General features: G+C 35.5%; 1 protein-coding gene across 19 annotated transcripts in view; it reads left to right on the top strand.

Annotated features, from left to right (window-relative positions):
- Qtman (queuosine-tRNA mannosyltransferase) overlaps window positions 1-23,879 on the top strand; it is a 451,643-nt gene that overhangs the window by 109,394 nt on the left and 318,370 nt on the right. For 12 of the 19 annotated variants that reach the window (XM_076569394.1, XM_076569383.1, XM_076569385.1 and 9 more), the window contains one exon: window positions 6,952-7,081. The exons of 1 other annotated variant lie outside the window; for it this stretch is intronic. In XM_076569394.1, coding sequence (XP_076425509.1) covers window positions 7,050-7,081 — 32 coding nt within the window. In that variant the 5' untranslated portion in view covers window positions 6,952-7,049. Of the gene's footprint in view, window positions 1-6,951; window positions 7,082-9,894; window positions 9,953-11,387; window positions 11,641-23,879 lie in introns of those variants that run through there. 6 more of the 19 variants (XM_076569382.1, XM_076569400.1, XM_076569397.1 and 3 more) reach the window with 4 other exon arrangements.

Here is a 23,879-nt window from a genome sequence, read left to right as displayed (position 1 = left end):
TATGCCATGTACTAAATTTTCAATTGTAACTAGTGATTTATTTCATTTGCAAAATCAGTATAATTTCAAACACAACTTTTTTAGTAGATGGTTTAATGTATTATACTAAAACACCAAATCATGATTTGTTAATTATGTGTTCCAAAACATGCATATTTTTTCTTTAGTCACACACAGGGTGTGTAGGTCATTGTCAAATTTCAATAGAGACTGTTTTACTAGAGGATATTTTTAGATTCCTATTTATCTAATTTTTGATACATTTATTCTCCTGTACCCGATGTTATAAAATACTTTCACGAGTATTTCATGTTTTCTGTGACATCTCACACTGCTCACTTTTTTGTCTATAATACCATATGAGTTCCCCCTTTCAGGCTTACACTGCATATTTTAAACTGCTGCTAATATATGCAAGGTAAGATGACATTTAGATTTTTGAGCAACTCTCAGTTTTAGTATTAGAACATTAAAAAAAAAATCCTTGTCCTAAATCTTCTCACATTTTCTATTAAAACAATCTTACCAACACCAAACAAAGAAACTCTGGGCTTTGGCTATAACAGCAATTGAAATGCATCAAAAAGTGGTGACTACAATACAATTTTATTAATGAATGATCTACATTGGTTCCAGCTGTGTTCATGTGATTAGGCCTTCACCATGTAACAATGGGTATTTCCCTATTGCTTTTATTTGATTTCCAAGAATGTGTCATCTGATACATCAGCTCCTGCCAGTGTGCCTCTTTAAAAGTGTGGGTTTTTTTCCCTTAAATTTCTAAAGCATAAGTTGAATACCCACACATACCCTGCTGTAATACTGTTTCTTTTGAATATTGGCCTTGGTTTATATGCATGGGTGTTGCATCCCAAATCTCAGAATACAAATTAAAGCAGATGCTTATTTTATTTTATCAATAAAATTTCCAAAGCATGCTTGTATGATAATGACGAAGTTACAGTATTTCTGCCTTTACATTTCCATCTTACTATTTTTTTTCAGTGTTATAGATTTGAGCAGGCTTGCAGATTGAAATGGGGATTGTCCAGATTGTCCTCTTCCCTGACCATATGGTATAGTTCTAAAGCCTTTTGTATGCTGTCTGTTCAATTAATTGTAAACTCTATCTTTAGTGCACACCTCCAAAAAGATAACCAAATAAAAGTAGGCCTTAGAGGAGGGATTGAATATCATGCAAGGATTCTAGAATTGTTTTAAAAGAGAAAATAGCAGATGAAACTGAAGGTGAGGAGCTCTTCCAAACATAGGTGAATATTCTCTGGTTATTCTTTTGAGATTTTTATGTATCTTTGTAGATTATCCTTGAATACCTGTTTTGAAAGAATACAACTTTGGTTATCTTACTGTGATTATTATCTTTTTTTCTGTTCTTGGGGTCTCAGGAAGAAAAGGCTCTAGCTTTAGTTTGTCACACAGAGGAAGCCTGGTCCTCACAAACAATGCTGAGGAGTTTATTTATGCTTGTGTATACCCCACCTTATTTCTGTGAGAATGTAGGACTAGATAACTTTAAGTAATTTCTCCTTTAGCCATTCCCCATATTTAGAGATAGTTAAAACATTTCATTTTTCTTTTACTTCCCATCTCTCTAACTATGTTTCTATAATTTTACTTTAGGGAAATACAGTCAGATACTGTTTGTTCCATATGCTGATTCTTTGTAAACTGGAGTAAGCACATTGCCCTGACTCCACTTTCTGTCCCTAAAACTAAGCCGCTGTTAGAGAGCATTAGATGTTACCCACTGCTTTTTGGCTCTGGAGATTTGAAGTTGAAATTTTACCAAATGGGGGAAAAAGAAAAGAGAGGCTGTGAAGAATGTGAGTTTTTACTCTATTATTATCCTCAATCACTGAAAGGGTAACTGAGAGGAACTCACATGTTTTTTGAATGTGTAATTTTCCTTTGAATAGCCACAGTGAAATATATTTGAATAAAACAAGGTAGAAAAAGTAAATATCATGTATGGGGTTATTGGTAATTTAAATTAACAATTCATTTAAGCACTCTACCACTTAAAATTTGTTTAAGAAGACTATGTGTATGTGTGTGTGAGAGAATATTTATATAAGGAGATTATTAAGAGCACTTTCTAGGATAAGACATAGATCAACTACAACATTAATATATCTCTGGTGGGAAGTAGTATACAAAATATTTGTTGGCATATTTTTAAAGTTGGAAAAATTTAACAGCTGAATTACTGATTTCAAAGGTATATGTGTATAAAATGAATATTCTCAGTTTTAAAACTATACTGTATATATTAGTATACAGAACCTTCTTTATAACATGTCCAAGTAATTGAAAACCAGTTTATACTTTAAAATGCTTGCTTCCTCCTCCTTTCTCTCTCTTCATTTTCCTTCCTTTCCCCCCTTTTCCTCATTGTCACCTCTTATGTGTGTGTGTTACATACATGAATGATATATTCCATACTTTAAAATGCTTTTGAAAATTTTGGGAATTGAAGGTCTAATTAAGAAAAGAAAGAAAATATCTTATAATGAGTATAGAACATATAGTCTGTATGTAGGAATTTGACATATATTAAAGTAGTCCAGGTGACTGAAAAGTATGTGAATATAAATTTAGAAATATTTTTGTTTCTTATATCCAAGGAAGGAGTAGATCATTCCTAAGTCAGAAAGAGTTTTGGATAATCAAACTTCATTTTTACCCTTTTGTTTTTTGTTTTTGTTATCATTTTTATTTTATCTTATTTTATTTAGACATGGTTTCTTTGGTAGCCTTGGCTTTCCCAGAACTAGCTCTGTAGACCAGTGTGGACTCAAACTCACAGAGATCCACCTGCCTCTGCCTTTGCTGGAAATAAAGGCATGTGCCACCTCCATGAGCTTCAATCTCACTTCTTATATTGCATTTTGAATGGTAAAAGCCCCCTGGCTACAGTAAAAAACAATCTTAACAACAACAAATATTTGAGTAAGGGTTTTATTTGTCTCATAGGAAGCCCCAAGGCTTCTATAAAAGTTCATAAGCAACTGATATAATCAGGAATCAAGGTAACCACTTTTTTCCCCCTTGAGCTCTAGTGGTGAATTTTGCTTTTATTTTCCTGTTGACTTTCACCATTGAAACTCTGTTACCTTCCAAGCAGAAAGAACAACAAAGGGAATGCTAGAAAGCTTCTTGCTTGAGTGTACTCCTTTTAGAAAGGCATACTTGCTCATAGAGATTTGCATATGTGACACAAAGCCATGTCATGTAACTACCTTCAGAATGCTAAAAATAGTATTTTAGTTTTTTTAGACTTTATTTTGGAGACTTTATTTTGGAGGAACACGGGCATAGTGAGAATTTGAATAAGCTGTGTTAAAGTTATCTGATTGTACTTACTCAGTCCTTTGTATAGTTAGTTGCTTGCATCTTTGAACTCACTGGGTACTTTGTTTATGTAGACACTTCCTATTGGTTTCTTTTTGAATACATAGTGTTTATGTTTTAATGTGATAGTTCTCTGAAGAGAAAAACTAGAACTGAGTAAATTGGTGTGAACTCTAACAATAAGTGTTTGAATGGATATGTAAGAAATATAATGCTTAATATTATTGCTATTAATCACTCACACATCTAAAGGATATAGTAATACCTTTAATTGGTGAAGTTCTGTGACAATTAAATATTATTAACTTAAATTTAATTATGATTTTTAATAGAATCTTTAAAATTTATTCGTGGAAATTTCACACATGTAAACACTGTATCTTAGTCATCTTCTCTTTCAACTTCTCCTTCCTCCCTCAGGCACCCTTAGCCCATCCCTCTTCCCTCTTGATGTCCTTTCTTTTTCCCTTTTCTTTCTTCTTTTTTTGTAACCCATTGAAACCAGTCAGTGCTGCATGGTGGCTGATCTTGTTGGTGTGATCTGATACAGTTCTTGTGTAGATAACTATAGCTAGAGTTAGTTCCTGAATGAAATGGCCATGCCATGTTCAAAGATGGCATCTCAGGCATTTTAATCCTCTAGCTTTTATATTTTTTCTGTCATGTGTTTTGAGCTTGAGTTAAGGGCTGATATAGTTACTCCATTTAGGGTTCAGTAATCAATAGTCACATACTCTCAGCATGGACCATTTCTAATTCTCTGAAGTAACTGCTGATGATTGCAGAGAGAAGCTTCTCTGACTAAGGTTGAGAGCAACATGAATCTATGTGTCTAAACAAATATTAAGAAGGCAGTTTGACCAAGCCTGAATTTCCATCCTGTTGAGCAGGTCTCATATCTAGTCCAAAAATGGTTGGTTTACCACCATAACTTTTATGCTACTATTGCTGTAGTGGGCATATCTTTTCTGTGAGGTTGGTATTGTAGCATGCCAGATTTGCTACTAAATAATACCACTGATGCTTTTTAATCTCACTGGCTTATATAATGCATCTGGCGCTATGAAACTCAGACAGTACAGAGGAAGTTTTCAGATCTGATTCAGCTTTTAATCTTAACTTCTGCTTCCAGTAATGTAGTCCTTCCAGCAAGGCTATACCTCCTTAATCTCCCCAGATAGTGTTATCAGCTGGGAACTAAGTGTTCAAATATCAGGGCCTGTGGGTGACATTCTTATTCAAACAACTTAATCATATGGATTAAGGCATTGATGGTTTCTTTCACGTTTTTCAATATGGTAAAATATAGGTGCTTGAAGTATATCCTAATGACTCTCTGGATTTCATCAGTGTCTATTCTCTTTCCTTGTTCTCTCATTTTATTAATTTGGATCCTTTTTCTTGGTTAATTTGGCTAAAGGGTTGTCAATCTTGTTAATCACTTTAAAGAACCAACTCTTCATTTAATTGAATCTTTATATTGTTTGTTGTTGTTTCTGTTTCATTAATATCTTTTCTGACTTGATGATTTCTCCCTGCTTACCGTTTTTGAATTTTGTTTGTCCTTTTTACCTAATGTTCCTAGGTACGTCAGTAAATTGTTTACTTGAGTTTACTTTGATTTTTCTGATGGAGGCACTTAGACTTGGATTGATAGAGCTCCTAGGACTGTCTTTGTCATATCTCATACATTTTGGTGTATTATATTTTTACTTTTATTTAATTCTAGGAATTTTTCAGTTTTTTCTTTCTTTTTCTTTATTCATGCTAGAGTGTTAACTGGCTTGATCTTTTTCAGATCTTATGCAGGCAACCATAGCCACTGTGTGTTTGTGCTTGAAGTAGTCTTGTTATGTTCCCAAGATACTTTTTGCTCCCATCCTCCTGGACTGCTATTTCTTACAATCTTTATGTTTCCTCTTTTGTGATAATTGCTGAGCCTGGGAGATAGTTGATATAGATGTTCCATTTGTGGCTGAGTACTCCACAGTTACTTACCCTCTGTACTTTGACCAGTTGTGAGTTTTTACATTAACTGCCCTCTGCTGCACAAAGAGGTCTGAAAGTGGCACTAATCAATGAGTAGAGAGATTAAAATTTAGAGGGCAATTTGATACTATGTTCATTAAGTAAAATTATACTAGTTATGTTCATGCCTAGTGCCTGTGAGCTCCCCAGCTTTGTGTTCTTGGCCAGATTTGCAGTGCAGGCATATGTTTCTTGTAGAGGGAGCCTTAAAACCAACCAGAAAGTGGTGAATTACCCCCTAATTCATGGCATTACTGCACCCATGGGTATATCTTGCTACCCTAGTCATTATTGTATTTTACAGGGTTTGAAGGTGTTTTTCCCTAGCAGCCTGACTAGCTCCTTCTAGTGCTCTGAAAGTTAGTCAACAGGGAGGAAGCTTTTCATCAGTACCAACTTGCCTTCTCTATATCCTGTGACCAATGTGTGTAGTATCTTCAGTAGTAAGTTCTTTCCATTAGGTTCTAATGGAAAACTAAGAACAATAACAATAGCCTTTATTGTTTTGTGAATCTTTAGGAACCATCTAGAGGCATTCTTCCACTTGACTCTGGACTTTTCATTTGGCAACCTATGGCTTCTGAGATGAGCATAAGCGTATGTATAGGGTAGTTCTTATCACACGCTTGCGTGCACACACACAGACACACACAAAGACTATAAAAAAGTAGGTGTACTTATGACCATTTGGATGTATCATTAGAGTTAGTTACCCCTCTCCTTGCATCTTCTACCCTATGGAACCATCCGTTTCCCAATTTACCAACTTGAACCTCTATTCTTATCATTCCTTCTTTCCCTTTCATATACCTGCATTCTACTGTCCCTCTCATCTCTTAAGATTTTTCTTCTTCTTTTCCACTGATCCCCTTCCAACTTCCTGGATTCTGTAGGTCCTCCAAATTAAACACACAAATCTAAATATTTTATACTTAGACCCACACATCAGTGAGAACATGTAGTTTTTGTTTTTCTAGGCCTTAGTAGCCTTACTCTGTATGGTTGTTGTTTTTTTTGCCTCTAACCAATTTACCTGCCTATTTCATAATTTCTTTATGTTCTTTACAACTGAATAAATTCCATTGTGTATAGGTACCACATTTTTGATACCTATTCATCAATTGATGGACATGTAGGCAGTTTCCATGCCCTTCTAAATAATGGACAGAACAGCACTGAACATGGATGAGCATTTGTTTCTGGAGTAGGAAATTGAGTTTCTTGGGTATATGCCCAGAAGTGCTGTTGTTAGGTCATGTGGTAGATCTATTTCTAACTTTCTGAGGAACTGCTACACTGATTTTCGTAGATATCATCTTCCTTTGATTTTCTGGGCTCTTTATTTCTTTTGGAAGAACTTACTATTGGTCTCTCTTTAAGAGCCAGCGCAATTGCCTTACGATATTTATCATTCTGTATTGTAAGCATATGTACATCTGAGGCCAGTGAGTATATTTCTATCATCTAATTATAACAAAACATTTAGTATAACTTTTAGAACTTAATCAATAAATGTTTGATAAATAGAATAAATTTGCTCATGTTTTTCAGTCACACAGACCTTCCTGCTCTCTGAAGAGTGTATTTGGCTTCAGGGTGATGAAGACTTAGATCCCTATCCACAGATCTCTTTCCATCTCTGCTGGTTTATGTTTAGAGGTCATCACATCATCAGTAAAAGGTTTGTGACAGCCTTATACAAGATATCTACCTCATTTTAACCTTTATTAACCATTGTCATCTAGTATTCTGTATTTTCCTATTTGGCATATTTATTTGAAGTTGTTTTTGAAAAGAAGACTATTTGTGCTGTCACCTAATTTATCTCCCAAACCTGAAATAATGATGCCCAGACTGTAGGCACAAAAAGTATTCACTGATTGGGATGATGGGTAAAGATCAGCTGAAATTGACAGGAAGTATTTCTTGGCAGGCTTATCTAAAAGGTGATGGAGTTATTGCTATGAGTTTTATGCTCTCATATCATTTCTGCTCTTAGAAAATAAAGGTAAATCAGAATAAGTGTCAATCTGACCCAGTTTACAAGGTCAGTTTTAGGATACTGAACACTTTAAAGGTAACCTGAATTTTAATATTATTTCATTTTTGTGCTCAAAATTTGTAAAGAGATTCCTTGCTTTTTATAATGTAGTTGTCTTTTTTTCATCATAGTTATGATGAAAATCTGCTTTGATTATTTTTCTAGAATTCTGAAGACTGTAATTTGGCAGTAAAAAAAAATCAATATTATTATATGGCTCTTAGTGACATAAGAATTCCCTCTTGGAAACCCATAAAATCACGTATTTTTTCTCACTATAAACTTTATATATTAGTTTTTTTAGAGGTCAGAGTATTAATGTTGGAGATGATCTTTTCAGGGACAGAGTGTCACCACATTGGTCATAAAGATAAAGATGCCACACAACACTTTTCAAAGATCACAGTTTGTTTTTTCAACTAAGTTCATGCTTACTTTGTGGTATAGAATGTTATGTACTGATAGTTAGATTTTTAATGCCCATATGAATATCTAAAATAGATTTGTCTTTGTTTTTATTATTAACATACTTGTTATTTTTATTTGTTATTTTTGTGTTCTCTGGAGAATTAATTATTCATAAACATTTTGTGATAGTTTCTGTTTTTTTCTTGTATTTTAGGTTTTATTTTAAAGTGTGATGAAATGCTTGCATTGCAAAACATTTCCAGGAACAAATTTCTCTATTTATTAGAAAATAAAACACTTTTTAAATGGTAAAATATACCAGAATTTTCAGGTTACACTAAAATATTTGTATGCTAAGTCTTTGTTGATACTAGGTAATGTTTTATTGAGAGTGTTTCTGTGTGTATATTATATGTATATTAACATAGGAAAATCTGAGCGGTTATGAGAAGGGGCAGTCTTAAAATTGCAAAGCTTTCTTTATTAAATATTCTCCTTATCCCTTTCATTTGTTACCATGTGTAACATATGTGTATGATTATGTAGTAACATTTTTTATTGTTTTTGCTTTCTCAATTCAAGACACTTTAGAAATTAAGTATGAAACTAGAACTTCTTTTCAATTTTTTTCATCTTGATTAAATATTTTCCCATCTTTTAAGATCCATGCTTAGTTATTTGTAGCATAAATTAATTCCAACATTTTGCTTAAACCTCCATACTCTGTTACAGTCCTTTTTTTCCTGCTGATAATTATCAAGTATCAGTACAATAGTTTTATTTCCTAACATACTTGGCCTAAATATAGATTTAATCTTTGATTATATAATGATCTTGATCTGTTTATAGTTATTTAATAACTCAAGTGCATTTTAAAATTCACTAAGAGTTGCTTTTAGTTCGTGCACCTGACAAGTAGTATTTGCAAACCCAAATTACAGTTGTGAATGCTATAGATAGCATCATTAGTTTTAACTCTTGTTGATTGAAGTATGTTTCCTCATAATAATAATAGTTACAATAATTTCAGAAACCCTTCGTAAGCTCCTGGAGGGGAACAAACTTTCAGTTATTGGGAAGTAGTTTGTTATTTCAAAGAACTTGGCTTTCTTTCCTAAACTTAACAAAAAATGTAGTTTCTTTTAACTTCAGCTTTAGAAATAAAATGAAATAGAGAGAGAGACAAAATGACTTATAATTCTAGAATAATAATAAGCAGATTATTTTTTTCTCTTTCTCTCTGTTTGTGTACTCTTACTCTGGATTTGATGGTATATCTCATTTCATAATACACTTTTCCAATGCTTACTTTCAGTTACACTTAGTATGCCTCAACATGATTTTCTTCCAATAATCATTTAATTTTGAAATCCTTAATCTTGAATATCTGATTTTTTTTTTTAATTTTATGTGCTTTGGTGTTTTGTCTGCATGTATGTCTGTGTCAGGGTGTGATGTCCCCTAGAACTGAAGCTATAGACAGTCATATGTTGCTATGTGGGTGTTGGGAATTGAACTTAGGTTCTTTGGAAGAACAGTCAGTGCACTTAATCGCTGAACATTCTCTCCATCCCTTTTGACTTATTTTCTTAAATTTTTTTTTATGTGTATGTCTATGTGCTTGCCTGGCTTTCTGTGTACTGTATGAGTGCAGGTGTTGGTGGAGGCTGGAGGGCATTGAATTCCATGAAAATCAGGTTACAGCGATTTGTGGAAGCTGGGAATGGAACCCAGGTCCTTTGAAAAGTGCAGTAAGAGCTCTTAAGCTCTGATTTAATCACTTCAGACCTCTTGATCGTTTTTAGTTCAGGAAAGGAAGTTTACAATAAAGAGACTTCATAACTTTGTAGGTTATTGCTCAGGAGTGGTCTTGCTAAATAAAAAGTTATAATCCTTTGTATTAGTTTTCATTGTGGGTTTTTTTTTTTATCTTTTTGGTAACAGGATACAATATTTCAAAGCTAATCTTGCATGTCAATAGATTAGGTAGTATCATTCATTAAATCTACATTTAAAAATACAGATTATTTTCATTTACTTTGTAGATGACTAACAATTTTCCATCACTTGTGCTTGTTTGTGATGTAGAAAGACTTGAGACAGGTAACGTAATACATGTTGGCAAGCATATATTGTGAAAACATGTTGAATTTATATTATATTTTAAATTCATTTCTTAGAAGTACAATCTAGAAATAATGAAGAGAAGTCAGCATTAGAGCATTGAACTAGGAATGACAATAAAATAAGAGTCTACTATGTTCAATAGAGTAGCTATTATAGAAAATACAGCATAGTATATGCCGTTCATTTTAGGGTTTCAATTACAGTTTCTCTAAAATGATTTAGGTGGTTTGTTGACTGGGAATATAATTTACTTCGACAGGGGTTTATAGTCTTAGGTATAGTTTTCTACATGGTCATATATGGTTATATATGACTGTGTATATATATCAAATATATGATAGAAATGGGGGTTGGAATTACTTGACACCTAATAACCTTGCTCATTTGAAACTACAGTTCACAAAATGGAAAATTACTGTCTTAGCGTTTCTATTGTTGTGAAGAGACACCATCACCACAGCAGATCTTATAAAGATCTTCTAATTGGGGCTGGCTTACAGTTTCAGAGATTTAGCTTGAGCAAAGGAGATCTCAAAGCCTACCTCCACACTTACATACTTCCTACAACAAGGCCACACCTTCTAATTGTGCCACTCCCTATAACCAGAAATTCAAGCACCTGAGTATTTGGGGGGCATCACTATTCAAATCACCACAATTCATTTTGAATAAAGATCCAGTCTATGACTTTTGCAAAGAATATTGTGTGCTGTAGTTTTCCTACTTTATTGAACAAAATATTTGTCAAGGGACTATGTCCTTGAGAAACCAGTTGATGAAGAAATAGTATTGACAGATAAGGGCTATTGAATAGATCAGTCCCATGATGGCTGCTGCATTCAGGAAACTTTGAGTTATCACTCCTTACCTTTTGTTTGGTGTAAACGTATTTCAGGTTATAAGTCTTTTGTGCTTTCTCTGAAGAAACAGAAAATAGACTTTCTAGAAATTATACACAGCCACTTGCATAGCCTTTTATTTACATAAGAGTTTTAATCTTAACTATCTTGAGTTTATTTTTCTAGACTGTTATTAATAGCTTGATTCTTTTTCTTATAGTAGTGAGTAACTAATAATATGCCTTTTGAGATATTTAAAAGTAGTGATTCAGCTTTCATTACCACATGAATTAATCACAAATTTACTCAGGTCTAGAGCTTAAACTGTGTTTAAGCTTAACACTTACGAAGTGTTCACAAACACTTATTTTTAATTTAGAATTGAGGCCTTTTAGGTGGTATATTGTTCTCCTGATGTTGGTGTTGCCTGCTGCTACTTCCTCCTCCTCCTCTTCCTCTTCCTCCTTCTCCTTCTCCTTTTCCCTTTTTCTCCCTCCTTCTTTCTTTTTTAAATTTTTCGAGACAGGGTTTTTCTGTGTAGCCCTGGCTGTCCTGAATCTTACTCTGTAAACCAGGTTGGCCTTGAACTCAGAGCTCTGTCTGCCTCTGCTTCCAGAATGCTGGGATTATAGGTGTGGTCCACTATGACTGGCCCATGATGTTGGCTTCTTAATCTCTTAGCAGGTGTACTAATCCACTTACAAGTCAGAATAATATTAAAAATATGATGGATAGAAAAAAATGCTGCTGTAGTGAAGAGAAGAAAATGTACTTTTAACCATTTCTACATATACATTTATATATTGTATGAAATTTTGGATTAGAGTAAGTATTACTACTTTAAAAACTCAATTTTATTAATTTAGATCTTAGAGAAAAATACTAGCATCACCTCATACTTTCTTATGCAGCTTAATCTGTTTGGAAGAATGATTTTCAGTGAAGCAAAGTGAATATTGAAAACATTGAAGATTTTTACCATGATGCATTTAAGTATATCTTTTTTTCTATTTTTAGCTCATTAATCCTTTGTAGAATTTCTACTTTTCCATATACCTTTGCTTCCTGAGATGGTAGAATTTTGAACGCCCCCCCCCTTTTTTTTTGTCAATTGTATTTAAAAATGCCTTTTTACTTCCACATTAAATAAAAGTCTAATTATTAAATGTGGAACGGGATCTGGAGATTCATAATAAGGGAATTGGCTTCTTATCCTAGTTGTACTTACAGAATTAAAGTAGAATGATAAGGAATCAAACAATAGAAATCTGCAACTGATTGTTAAATTTATGACACTTGCAGATATTGTCTTCGACAAAGAGTTTCACATTAGCTTAGAATTCACTTGTTTATGCTGTGTCTTCCATTTCTTCAGTCATTGCTATTTCTTTTGTAGTAATGGGTTAAAACCATCACACCTGTTGACTTGGAAAAAAATAAAACCCTGTCATTTTCTCATAAATTCTGAGTTCTGTGAATATTAATTAAAAAAAAAAAACAGTCCGTATTTGAAAAGAGTGTAAGAGATGTTCAAATACACTTGCTGTTTGAGATCAGTTATTTCACGAGTAATGGGAACTGACTAGCAACAAGTACAGTTCTGCTAGCATGCTTGTTAGAATTTATAAGTAAAAGAAATGCTTCTTTGAAAGTAGAAAAAATATACTTTGTCTCCTTGATTTTTCACTCCCACAGAACCCTGGGAATAACCATGTTTATGTTATACTTAGATATATCCCAACAAAATAATGGCATGGTCTCCATCCTTAGGAATTCCCTAGCCTTACAGAGAAGAAGGACATGACATTAGACTGAAAAGTATAATCCTACTACTCTTGAGAGTACAGAGCACAGTGGAAATTGTCTTTAAGAGAGGGGAGAGGCTTCATAGAAATAGTGATTCATGAGCAAAAGTTTTTGTAAAAGTTCAAGTGTAAAAGAGAAGGGAGAAGAGAACTAATGGTGAGAACTAACAGAAGAGAAAACAAACGACCTGTGTGAGTGTGGGTAGTCGGTCCTGCTGTGATGCAGTCTGGGCAAGTTTCAGGAGAGGGATCAAATGGAGTTGTAATGAAGAGAGTGGAGGGGGACCAAAAAAAAAGGAACCTGCCATTTACTGAATGCTTGATTTTATCCTTATTTTATATCATCAATTTCAGATTTATATTTGGAAAGATTAATGGTGATTTATGGAGAATCATGTGTTGGGAACATGGATGTATAACAGACTAGGGCAGTAGTTTGAGTGATGGGATGATATTCTGCTGTAAAACTTTCTATTGATTCATAAGTATGTTATCCTATTTTAAAATGTCATTAAATTGAATTCAATTCAATATAATTAACCCATTGCTAATTTTGAGAGAGAGAGAGTGTGTGTGTGTGTGTGTGTGTGTATATGTGTGTGTGTGTGTGTGCGCGTGCGCACGCATACTTACAGTAGATGTGTCTGTATCTATGCATCTGTGCATTTGGACATATATGCATGCGTGTGGAGACAAGAGGTCAACGTTGGGTGACAATCTGGATTGCCTTTTACTTTATCCCTTGAGCCAAGGTCTCTTACTGATTCAGCACTTGTCAAATAGCTAAGCTACCTGCCCAATTAACTCAAGATTTGCCTGTCTCCACCCTCCTAAGCAAATTGTATATTTTGAAATTCAAGAAACAAATAGCAGCAAACAGTTGAGAAACTGTTTCAGTATTACTTCTTAGTGGAATTAAACCATGGAACTTCTCACACAAAAAAACCCAATCACAATTATAATTTGCTATTTAACATAGAATATTAACTTTATAAAAATATGAGTAAATAAAGATTTCATATGTACATAATTATTTGTTACAAGGTATTTGTTTGCATCTGAAACTTATAATCAAGACTTTTTATTAATTCAAATCATGGAATAAGGGACTGATATTTTTTAGTATAATGTTAAATCTCAAATCAAAGAATAAATTTGTCAGGGATAATTAAAGTCATATGTGGATATAAATTTTTTGCTTTGCAAAAATGTGTACTTAAGAGGTCATTGAAATTCCTATTTGGAAAAACATTAAAAATAGCTTTAAATTGTCTCACCAACAGCATGGTATGTAAGATTTCTGATTTAGCTTGCTTTCTGTTGCTGTGATAAAATACTGACTAAAAGCAACTTGGGAGAAGAAAGAGCTTATTTGGTTTATAAGTTATCGTCTGTCAATGAGGGAAACCAAAGCAGGACCTTGCTGTGGGATGGTCTGTATGTCAACTCTGTTGCTCTGATTGGTCAATAAATAAAACACTGATTGGCCAGTAGCCAGGCAGGAAGTATAGGCGGGACTAACAGAGAGGAAAATTGAGAGAATAGGAAGGTGGGAGGAGACTCTGCCAGCTGCTGCCATGACAAGCAACATGTGAAGACGCCAGTAAGCCACGAGCCACGTGGCAAAGTATAGATGTATAGAAATGGATTAATTTAAGATATAAAAACAGTTAGCAAGAAGCCTGCCACGGCCATACAGTTTATAAGCAATATAAGTCTCTGTGTTTACTTGGTTGGGTCTGAGTGGCTGTGGGACTGGCGAGTGACAGAGATTTGTCCTGACTGTGGGCCAGGCAGGAAAACTCTAGCTACAGGAGCTTGAAGCAGAGACCATTGAGCATTGTTGTTCACTGACTTAACTTTCCCTGGCTTCTTAGCTGCCCTTCTTATACAGCCCAGGCCCATCTGCCTGGGAATGGTACTGTTCAGAGTGAGCTGGACCCACCTATATCAATGAGCAATCTAGAAAATGCCCCACGGTTATGTCCATAGGCCATCTGATGGAAGCAATTCTTCATTTGAAGTTCTCTTCTCAGGTGTGTCAAGTTGACAGTAAAATTAACGAGGACACCTTCCTAAGTATTTTGGTGCATAAATCCTTAGCTCTTTGTTATCACAACAGGAAATAAAGTCAGACTTGAGGAAATAAAAACAGTGATAGAATAGTGGCTATATAAAGTATTAGATTGCACTTGTGGGGTTATAAAATATTAGATAGCACTATCTTTTAGTTTTGTATTTGAAATTATTTCTATTTAAGTACATACATTAATATAGTATATATTAGTAACATCAGTGTGTATGTATCATAAGCAAATAATGCAATAACATTTCCTATTAGGCATTATTTGTAGTTTGAACAAATGCTAAGGAAATAGATTTATTTCTATTCACCAAACTTTTTTAACTTTATGTAGAATACTTTCAGTGCTCATAGTTTTTAGATTACAAGGTTATTTTATTTTAAATGCTAAAATACATTTCAGTCTTCAGAGATTACATTGAAATGGGAGGGGTTAGGGTGAATCTACTCTTCTTGATTTTTTTTTTATAATAATTAGATTTACAAAAACAACTTTTCAATGGAGACCGTTAACACACACACACACACTCTCTCTCTCTGCTTGTACAACAGTTAAATATACCTTATTACTCTGTTATTCATGTTCGGTCTTAGTGGGTTTTGTTTTGTTAGTGGAATCATTTGTGGCGTGTTTCAGTACAGAAACTTTCTTTTCTTATTCTTTACTGTTTAATATACAGGTATATTTTGACAATTTGGGTTTCCCTGATGAGTCATTAAAATAGCTGTGTGGGCCGGAAGTTAATAGTAATTTTTCTCAGCACTGCTGTATTTTCTCTGCTGGGTTATAGATTGCCTTTAAAATACAGCCTGAGTGTTAGAGTCAGTGGGTGAAGATTCAGGTAAGGAAGAGAAATGGTCAGTAAAAGAAACACCTGGTGAACCTTTGATGAGCTACTGGGAAAGCCTACTCAAATTATACTTTCTGCAGCTTAAACATAAGGTCAGTGATTGTGGTTTTCTTTTTTTCCTATGTAAGCTAATTTTCCAGGCATTGTATATAGACAAATAGAAAATATATTTTTCTGTGTTTGAATATGTTTTAAGGTAAACCATGTATAGATTACCTTGTGGATCAATTTCTCATGTGTGTGGGATGAAAACTGTTGAAAACATCATCACTGAAATTAGCTTCCTACATCTAGATGTCTGTGGAATATCTTAATACAGTAATTGTTTTGCTTTTAACATTATTGCTGGGTATTTGATTGGAAAACATTTGAATATTATTTATGTTTGATTGTGCACCATATATGAGTGCTAATTATGAGTTTCATATGTGTTTTAGGTTTTCAAAACTAACTAAATACATTTATTGATTCTGAGAATGAATGTCACATGTAGATTTCCTACTCTTTACTGTTAAAAGATTTTACTGCTACTACAGTTGTAACTGCTAGAGGAGACAGAAAATGTAGTTCACCTTGAAAATGATCATGGCTCAGGGAATAAAGAAATTGGGTCAAGCTTAAAATAAATGCAGGTGCAGTGGCAAAAACTTTTAATAAAAATTAAAAATATTCATAGCACTGGAACAAGCTACATTTGTTCTCTGTTTTTAATGTATTATTAATTTGTAATTGAGGTGATTTTAATGGCATTCTCTTGTTGGCCAAGATAAATGCATGAAATACTTATGCAGTTTTCACATTGCAACTCCCTCTTCAGTTGTTCAGGTAAATTTTAGGTAATTCTTAAATACTTTTGTTAGTTCTTTGATGATCTTTAGAAATAGTGTTTAAAGTATAAAATTTTTGTTCTATTGCTTTGGCTCATATGTCAAATTTAATGTTCAACATTTAATCATTTTCATTAAATCATACTATTGATAATGAATTAAATGTTCATAAAACTTTCATAGTATAGTAGATGTTTTCAGTGCTGTCATTAGAGAATAAAATGTGCTGAATCAGTGATTGTTCTTTAATAAAAGCTTACTTATTTAAGCAGAAAACTGTAAAAGTTGCTAAACATTTAATCTCAATTTTTTTTTGTGTGTGTTCTTCTAGGGAGTAAGGAATGGCCATGTAGTCTACTTCATGTCACTTAATGTTCTGAGTGTCCTATGGAGAGGCTGGGTAGTCATTGTTTGGTATCCATTGTACCAGATTTTGTTTTTTATCTTTTCCCTCTCATTGCTGTTACCAACAACCTGACCAGAAGAAACTTAAGGGAGAAAGGCTTTGTTTGGGCTTGGAGCTGAAGGACCATCCAGATGTGAAGGCTTGGAGGCCCTGCACTGTGCTGCAGCCTTCACCTCTCTCTCCTTCCAGGCTGGAGGCACAGGGACTTCCCCCACCACCATGCCGTCTCTTAACATGACAGCTACAAACCAAAAGGAACTGTGCCTCTCTTAGGTTACTCTGTGCTTCTTGTCAGGTTCATGTTTTTGTCATTGTTCATGGCAGTGATGAAATAACTCATAGAGAAAGCTGCTCCCGAGGACTTGGCCATTGCTGGAATAGACCTGACCATGTGCTTAGAGAGAGGTCTTTGGAAGTGGATTGCCAGAGGAATGTGGGAGAATTTAGGACTCTCCTAGTCATTTGTAAGCAGAATTTAGCCATTCTGAAGAAAAATTGAAAGACTAGAAAATGCTGAGAGAAGTGCAGTACATGAACTCTCAATTCATGGGGTTTCGAGGGAAATGAGGACATTATTGGGAACTAGGTTAGAGTCTGTAGTGTTATATTCTGGCAAGAAACATTTCATTCTGCAGAAGTACTGAGAAATTAGGTAGCTGGATTCAAAAATAATGCACTAATCTGTTGGGTAAAGGAAATTTCAGGATGGTAGATAGCGTTCTGGCTATGTCATAGTTTAACCATTTACTGCTCTTAGCCAGTTCTGCAGTAAGAAAGAGCAGAAGGTTATGGTAAATGAAGAATTTAACCAGAAAAAGGTTGTAAAAAAGTCCTCAGTTGGAGAGGAAGGTATGGCAAAAGTAGCTGCGATTGTTAAAGAAATTAACATCATTAAAGAGAATTGGCAAGCTCTACTTGGAGACTATAGGAAATGTGCCCTGAGGGCAGGATAGCACTCATCAAAGGCTGAATCTGAGACAATGCAAATTCATTTGAAAGAAGAGCCAGGATTGAGAGTGTTGCCTAAGGGGTTCCCTGTGGGATATAAACTGCCTAGGGAATTCTTTTCTCAGATAGATTCTAGAGGGCCACTGGTCCAAGGGGATCAGGCTACATTTCCAGCTGACAACAGAACTTGGCAGTGCTGCCCATGTGGTTCTGGTTTTTCAGACATGATAGATGAAAAAGTAAGGGAGTCATAGAAGCTTGAATCAAAGTTGCTCAAAGTCTCTGAGGAAAGGCAGTGCGTGGCAGTCAGATTCCCTGCATTTCGTCCTTAATGAAGCTGTGAAATGAAACTCAAGTGACAACAGAAACCCCAGCATGTTAGAGAGGCCTGGGCCATTGGCCATCCACTGCGGAAGGCTGCAGAGTGGAGGCTGACCAAGAGTCTGTGAGGCAGGCAGCAGGGCTTCCCAATGCTGTACGAGCCTACATGATTCCACCACAAGTCCCAGAGGACAGCTAGGAAGCTCCAGGACTTGCCCTGCTAGTCTTCAGTCTGGTCCTCTCACTTCTTTTAGGAGCATGAGTGTTTACTCTGTGTCATTTTTATTGGAATCATACAACCTCCCCCCCCCCCTTTTTGGTCTGTCTGTGAATAACACTTAAGAGATTGTATTGAATCTCAGAAATACTTAAAAATTTTGAACAGCACTGAAAATGTTTGACTCAGGAGACCTTTAGAGATAGACTAGATGCATTTTGGTTTATGAAATGAAAATCACACTTTAGGTATTGGGGTAGAATTATGCTTTAAAGTGATGTGTTGGGTGTCAAGTTAATGGAGGGCACATAATCTTTTTTTGTCAGCCAAATGGATATAAAGTCATCATGGAAACACTGCTGTGTCCATGTGGTGTTTCCAGAAAAGCTTAAGTAAGGGAAGACTCACCTGTGAATGTCTGGCCCCATCCTGTAGGCTAGGATCCTAGACTGAATATAAAGGAAAAACAACAACAAAATACAGGCTAAGCACCACATTCATTTCTCTGCTTCCTGACTGAATACTGTCTTGTGTAGGCTTAACAACATCTTTTGGCAGACACATCACCTTAACCTACTGCCATCTAGGAGACCCTGTCCTTGATTTAGAACTAGAACTTTAAAATCAGAGGCCTTTTTTTTTTTTTTAAAGCTTTTTCCAAGTCTCCTTAGCCCCTGCTAGTAGTCTGAAAATGCCTGTATGGCCTGCCTGCTTGTGCATGTGCCATTATATGAGGGTAACCATCTGCAGGTTTCTCTGGCTGCTATTACAGTGGACAAACAGGGCACTGCCTTTATATTTTACAAATATTATAATAGCTAAGTAGGTGTTTTCTGCCTCATGCTTACTTATTTCAAACAGTGTTTCTAAAACAAAAACCAAGCACAGTGAAAATATTTAAACCATTCCTTAATATGTTCTAGTGACATTTGGTTTGAATTATTTATTTAAAAATTAGTTTCCCCATTTTGTTCATATCTAGTGAAAAATCACCTCTCTTCCATGTTGTGCTTCAAGAAGAGTACGGGAAAGAATACATTTTCTTCTTGCCACAGAAGTTCCAATAGAAGTAGTAGGGGTGCTGCCAGGATATGTCTGTTTCCATAAAACAAGCAGAACAAATTCCATGAATCAAAGCCACAAAGTATAGTGTTCAGGGATGGTAGGACATAGTTACTTTCCCTAGAAAAATATCCCAAATGTAGGCACACCCATTAGACACTAGAAAAATGTTCAAATAAATGCTACTTTAAACCTGTACACTTCCCTTTTATGGAGCTATTAAAGGGATAGAAATCTACTATAGCTATAATCTTTTTCATTTTTTTTTCTATTTTTGACCCCCGACATGCTTTGTTTTAGATTTGCTCACCGCATCTCAGTCAACAGCAGCATCTACATGAGCTTCCTCCACAATGAATGGCTGATGGCTCCTTGAAAAACTTGTGATTCAAACTTGTATAAAAAATTGTAAAATAAACATGTGGCATGCCTTTGATTAATCATAGAAAAGGGCACAATGATGTAAACTTAGAAAGCAAGTTATTTTAAAAGTGCTTTTAACCTGTATTGCTTGAAATCATTGATATAATTTTGTAAATTCTCTTCATTAGTCTCTTAAATATTTTTAAGGTGTTTTTATCACCATAATTTGAAGGATTAATCACTTCCCTCTATTGAATGTATGTGAAAACACATTGAATGCTGTGTCATGAAAGCAGGAGGGAGAACCCCACAGCTAGCCTAACAACACTGCTCTCAGTAGCTAAGCCCTAAGTTTCTTTCTGACCCCAAACTGTGGGGTTCTGGAACTGTTATTTGAAATACCAGCTGCTGATGAGAAATGGAATGGATTTCAGACTCACATGCATAGTTACTTTTCCTTTCTGTTCTCGATAGGAGGCCTTGATTGAACATAAATGAATTTAAAACTCTGGGATATTCATTGATATACACTTTTTTTGATAGTGATTTATACATTTAGAGGTGCTAAATATCTTATCTCTTTGGTAAGCTGCTATTCCTCACAGAATCTAATTTTATCTTTATAACTTGCCTCTAAGGTTGGAACTGTATCTTAATTTTATAGATGAGTCTTTCAAAGTCAGGCAACTTATCAATAAAAGTCAGGTAACTTACCAGTATCCTACAGCTAGAAAGTAAACAGAATCAGACTTGTCTCTTTCTGGTAAATACTGCATCTTATTTTGCATGAAAGTGAATTAATCTCTTTGCCTCCCCCTTTTTTTTGCCTGTCCCCTCCACTCATGTGCCTGCACACACATATACATGCACACACATGGACAAACACACACACTACTCTTCTCTCTCTTAAGATGCTCATTGGAAAATTCATATATCAATAATTTAATTTTTTTTAATTTAGCCATTAATTTGAAAACGATGATATTTTTGCTATGAAATACATGTTAAGTAGACCTCACTTTGAAAAAAAAAAAGGACAGTTTTATTAGTAAAGAACATTATTTAGTCATTGAGACTAAGAATGTAGTATGCAACATTATTTTAACATTAGTTTAAAAAGCTATATACTATTTATTTTTCTCCAATGTAATTAGGCTCTAAACTTTATTGTGCATACAGGTTTGTGTTATACCAGGAATTTTTTACCAAATTTTAATGTACTTAAATATGCCTAATATAAACTTTCTTGTATCAATCTCAAAGTGTGAAAAAAACAGTGGCTACTGTGTCATATTGAACCAGACTTTCTTCTTGCCTCACACATACAACATTCTGCTAGCCATGGTTGGTATTTGTAGAGATCCTGCCCTCCAAACCTTCTGCTACTCTATATAACCATGGTAGAGCAAGTTGAATGATGTAATACTTTTCTATCTTCCTTCTATCTCCATGGCCTGCCCAATGCACTAAAATACTCTTCCATTAACTAAAATACACAAATTCACTATAATGCCAGTTGCAAATACGACTTTTGTATGTACCACTTAACACTCAATTGTTTTCTTACTTCTTCTTTTTTTTCTTTTTTTGAGACAGGGTTTCTCTGTGTACCCCTAGTTGTCCTGGAACTTACTCTGTAGATCATGCTGGCCTTGACTTCACACTTCCACCTGCTTCTGCCTTCTGAGTGCTGAGATTAAAGGCATGTGCTACCACCACCCAGCTTCCTTTTTTTCATTTATGTTGTTTTTTAAATTTATTTTATTAAATTTTCTATTCATTTTACATACCAACCACAGATCCCTCTCTCCTCCCTACTCTCGCCTCCCCCCAGCCTTCCCCCACAACCCACCTTCCATTCCCACCTCCTCCAAGGCAAGGTCTCCCATGGGGAGTCAGCAGAGTCTGGTACATTCAGTTGAGGCAGGTCCAAGCCCCTCCTCCCTGCACATAGGCACTGGGCTCCAAAAAAGCCCACTGATGCACCAGGAATGGATCTTGATCCCATGGCCTGGGAACCCCCTAAACAGTTCACACTAAACAACTGTGTTGCCTATCCCAAGGGCCTAGTCCAGTACCATGGGGGCTTCACAGCTATTTGTCCACAGTTCATGCATTTCCACTAGTTTGGTTGGCCATGTCTGTATGTTTTCCTATCATGATCTCAATGTCGCTTGCTCATATAATTCCTGCTCTCTCATTAATTGGACTCCTGGAGCTCAGCTTGGCGCCCGGTCGTGGATCTCTGCATCTGCTCCCATCATTCACTGGATTAAGGCTCTTTGATGACAGGGTATTCATCCATCTGATCACCATTGTAGGCCAGTTCAGGCACTCTTTCAGTTATTGCCAGTAGTCTAAGGTGGGGTCATCCCTGTGGATTCCTGGGAACTTCCCTAGCACTCTGTTTCTCCTTATTCCCATGATGTTTTCATTTATCATGAATGATATCTCTTCCTTGCTCTCCCACTCTGTCCCTGTCCAGCTCGAAACTTCCGTTCTGCTATGTTCTCATCCCCCATCCCTTTCCGTCTGCTACCCCTCCTCACCTGCAGTTTGCTCATGTAGATCTCATATATTTCTCCTTCACTGGGCAACCCATGCATCCCTCCTAGGGTCCTCCTTGTTTGCTAGTCTCCCTAGAGCTGGGGGTTGCAGTCTGGTTATTTGTCTTTATATCTAGTATCCACTTATGAGTGAGTACATGCCATGTTTGTCCTTCTGAGTCTGGCTTACCACACTCAGGATAATATTTTCTAGATCCATCCATTTGCTTGCAAATTTCTTGATGCCATTGTTTTTCTCTTCTGGGTAGTACCCCATTGTGTATATGTGCCACATTTTCTTAGTCCATTCTTTGGTTGAGTGGCATCTAGATTGTTTCCAGGTTCTGGAATAATGCTGATATGAACATAGTTGAGCATGTGTCCTTGTGGTATGATTGAGCATTCCCTGGGTATATACCCAAGGATGGTATAGCTGAGTTTTGAAGTAGATTGATTCCCAATTTTCTGATTTTCTGAGAAACCACCATACTGATTTCCAAAGTGGCTGTACAAGTTTGCACTCCCACCAACAGTGTAGGAGTGTTCCCCTTGCTGTGCATCCTAAACAACATAAGCTGACTTCAGTGTTTTTGATCATAGACATTCTGACAGGTGTAAGATGGTATCTCAGAGTCATTTTTATTAGCATTTCCCTGATGACAAAGGATGTTGAGCAGTTCCTTAAATGTCTTTCGGCCATTTGTGATTCTTCTGTTGAGAATTCTCTGTTTAACTCTGTAGCCCATTTGTTAATTGGATTGTTCAATATTTTGATGTCTAGTTTCTTGAATTCTTTACATATTTTAGACATCAGCCCTCTGTCAGATGTGGGGTTGTTGAAGATCTTTTCCCATTCTGTAGAATGTTATTTTGGCTCATTGACTGTGTCCTTTGTCCTACAAAAGCTTCTCAGTTTTAGGAGGTCCCATTTATTAATTGTTTCTCTCAGTGTCTGTGCTACTGGTGTTATATTTATGAAGTGGTCTCTTGTACCAATGCATTCAAGACTACTTCCTACTTTCTCTTTTATCAAGTTCAATGTAACTGGATTTATGTTGAGGTCTTTGATCCACTTGTGCTTAAGTTTTGTGCATGGCGACAGATATGGATCTATTTGTAATCTTCTACATGTTGACATCCAGTCATGCCAGCACCATTTGTTGAAGATGCTTTCTTTTTTCCATTGTATGATCTTGGCTTCTTTTTCAAAAATCAGGTGTTTATAGGTGTTCGAATTAATGTCAGGGTCTTCAATTTGATTCCATTGGTCCACATGTTGGTTTTTATGCCAGTACCAAGCTGTTTTTATTACTATTGCTCTATAGTAGAGTTTGAGGTCAGGGATCCTGATGCCTCCAGAGGTTGCTTTATTGAACAGTATTCTTTTAGCTATCCTGGGTGTTTATCTTTCCAAGTCTGTGAGGAATTGTGTTGGGATTTTGATGGGGATTGCATTGAATCTGTAGATTGCTTTTGGTCTGATTGCCATTTTTATTATTTTAATCCTACATATCTTTGAGCATGGAAGATCTTTCCATTTGTTGATATCTTCTTCAGTTTATTTCTTCAGAGATTTGAAGTTCTCATCGTACAGGTCCTTCACTTGCTTTGTTAGAGTTACCCCAAGATATTTTA

Source organism: Peromyscus maniculatus, chromosome 4, assembly GCF_049852395.1.
Source record: "Peromyscus maniculatus bairdii isolate BWxNUB_F1_BW_parent chromosome 4, HU_Pman_BW_mat_3.1, whole genome shotgun sequence".
Lineage (NCBI taxonomy): Eukaryota > Metazoa > Chordata > Mammalia > Rodentia > Cricetidae > Peromyscus > Peromyscus maniculatus.
Note: the sequence above shows the minus strand (reverse complement) of the source record. Positions and strands in the feature narration are given on the sequence as shown.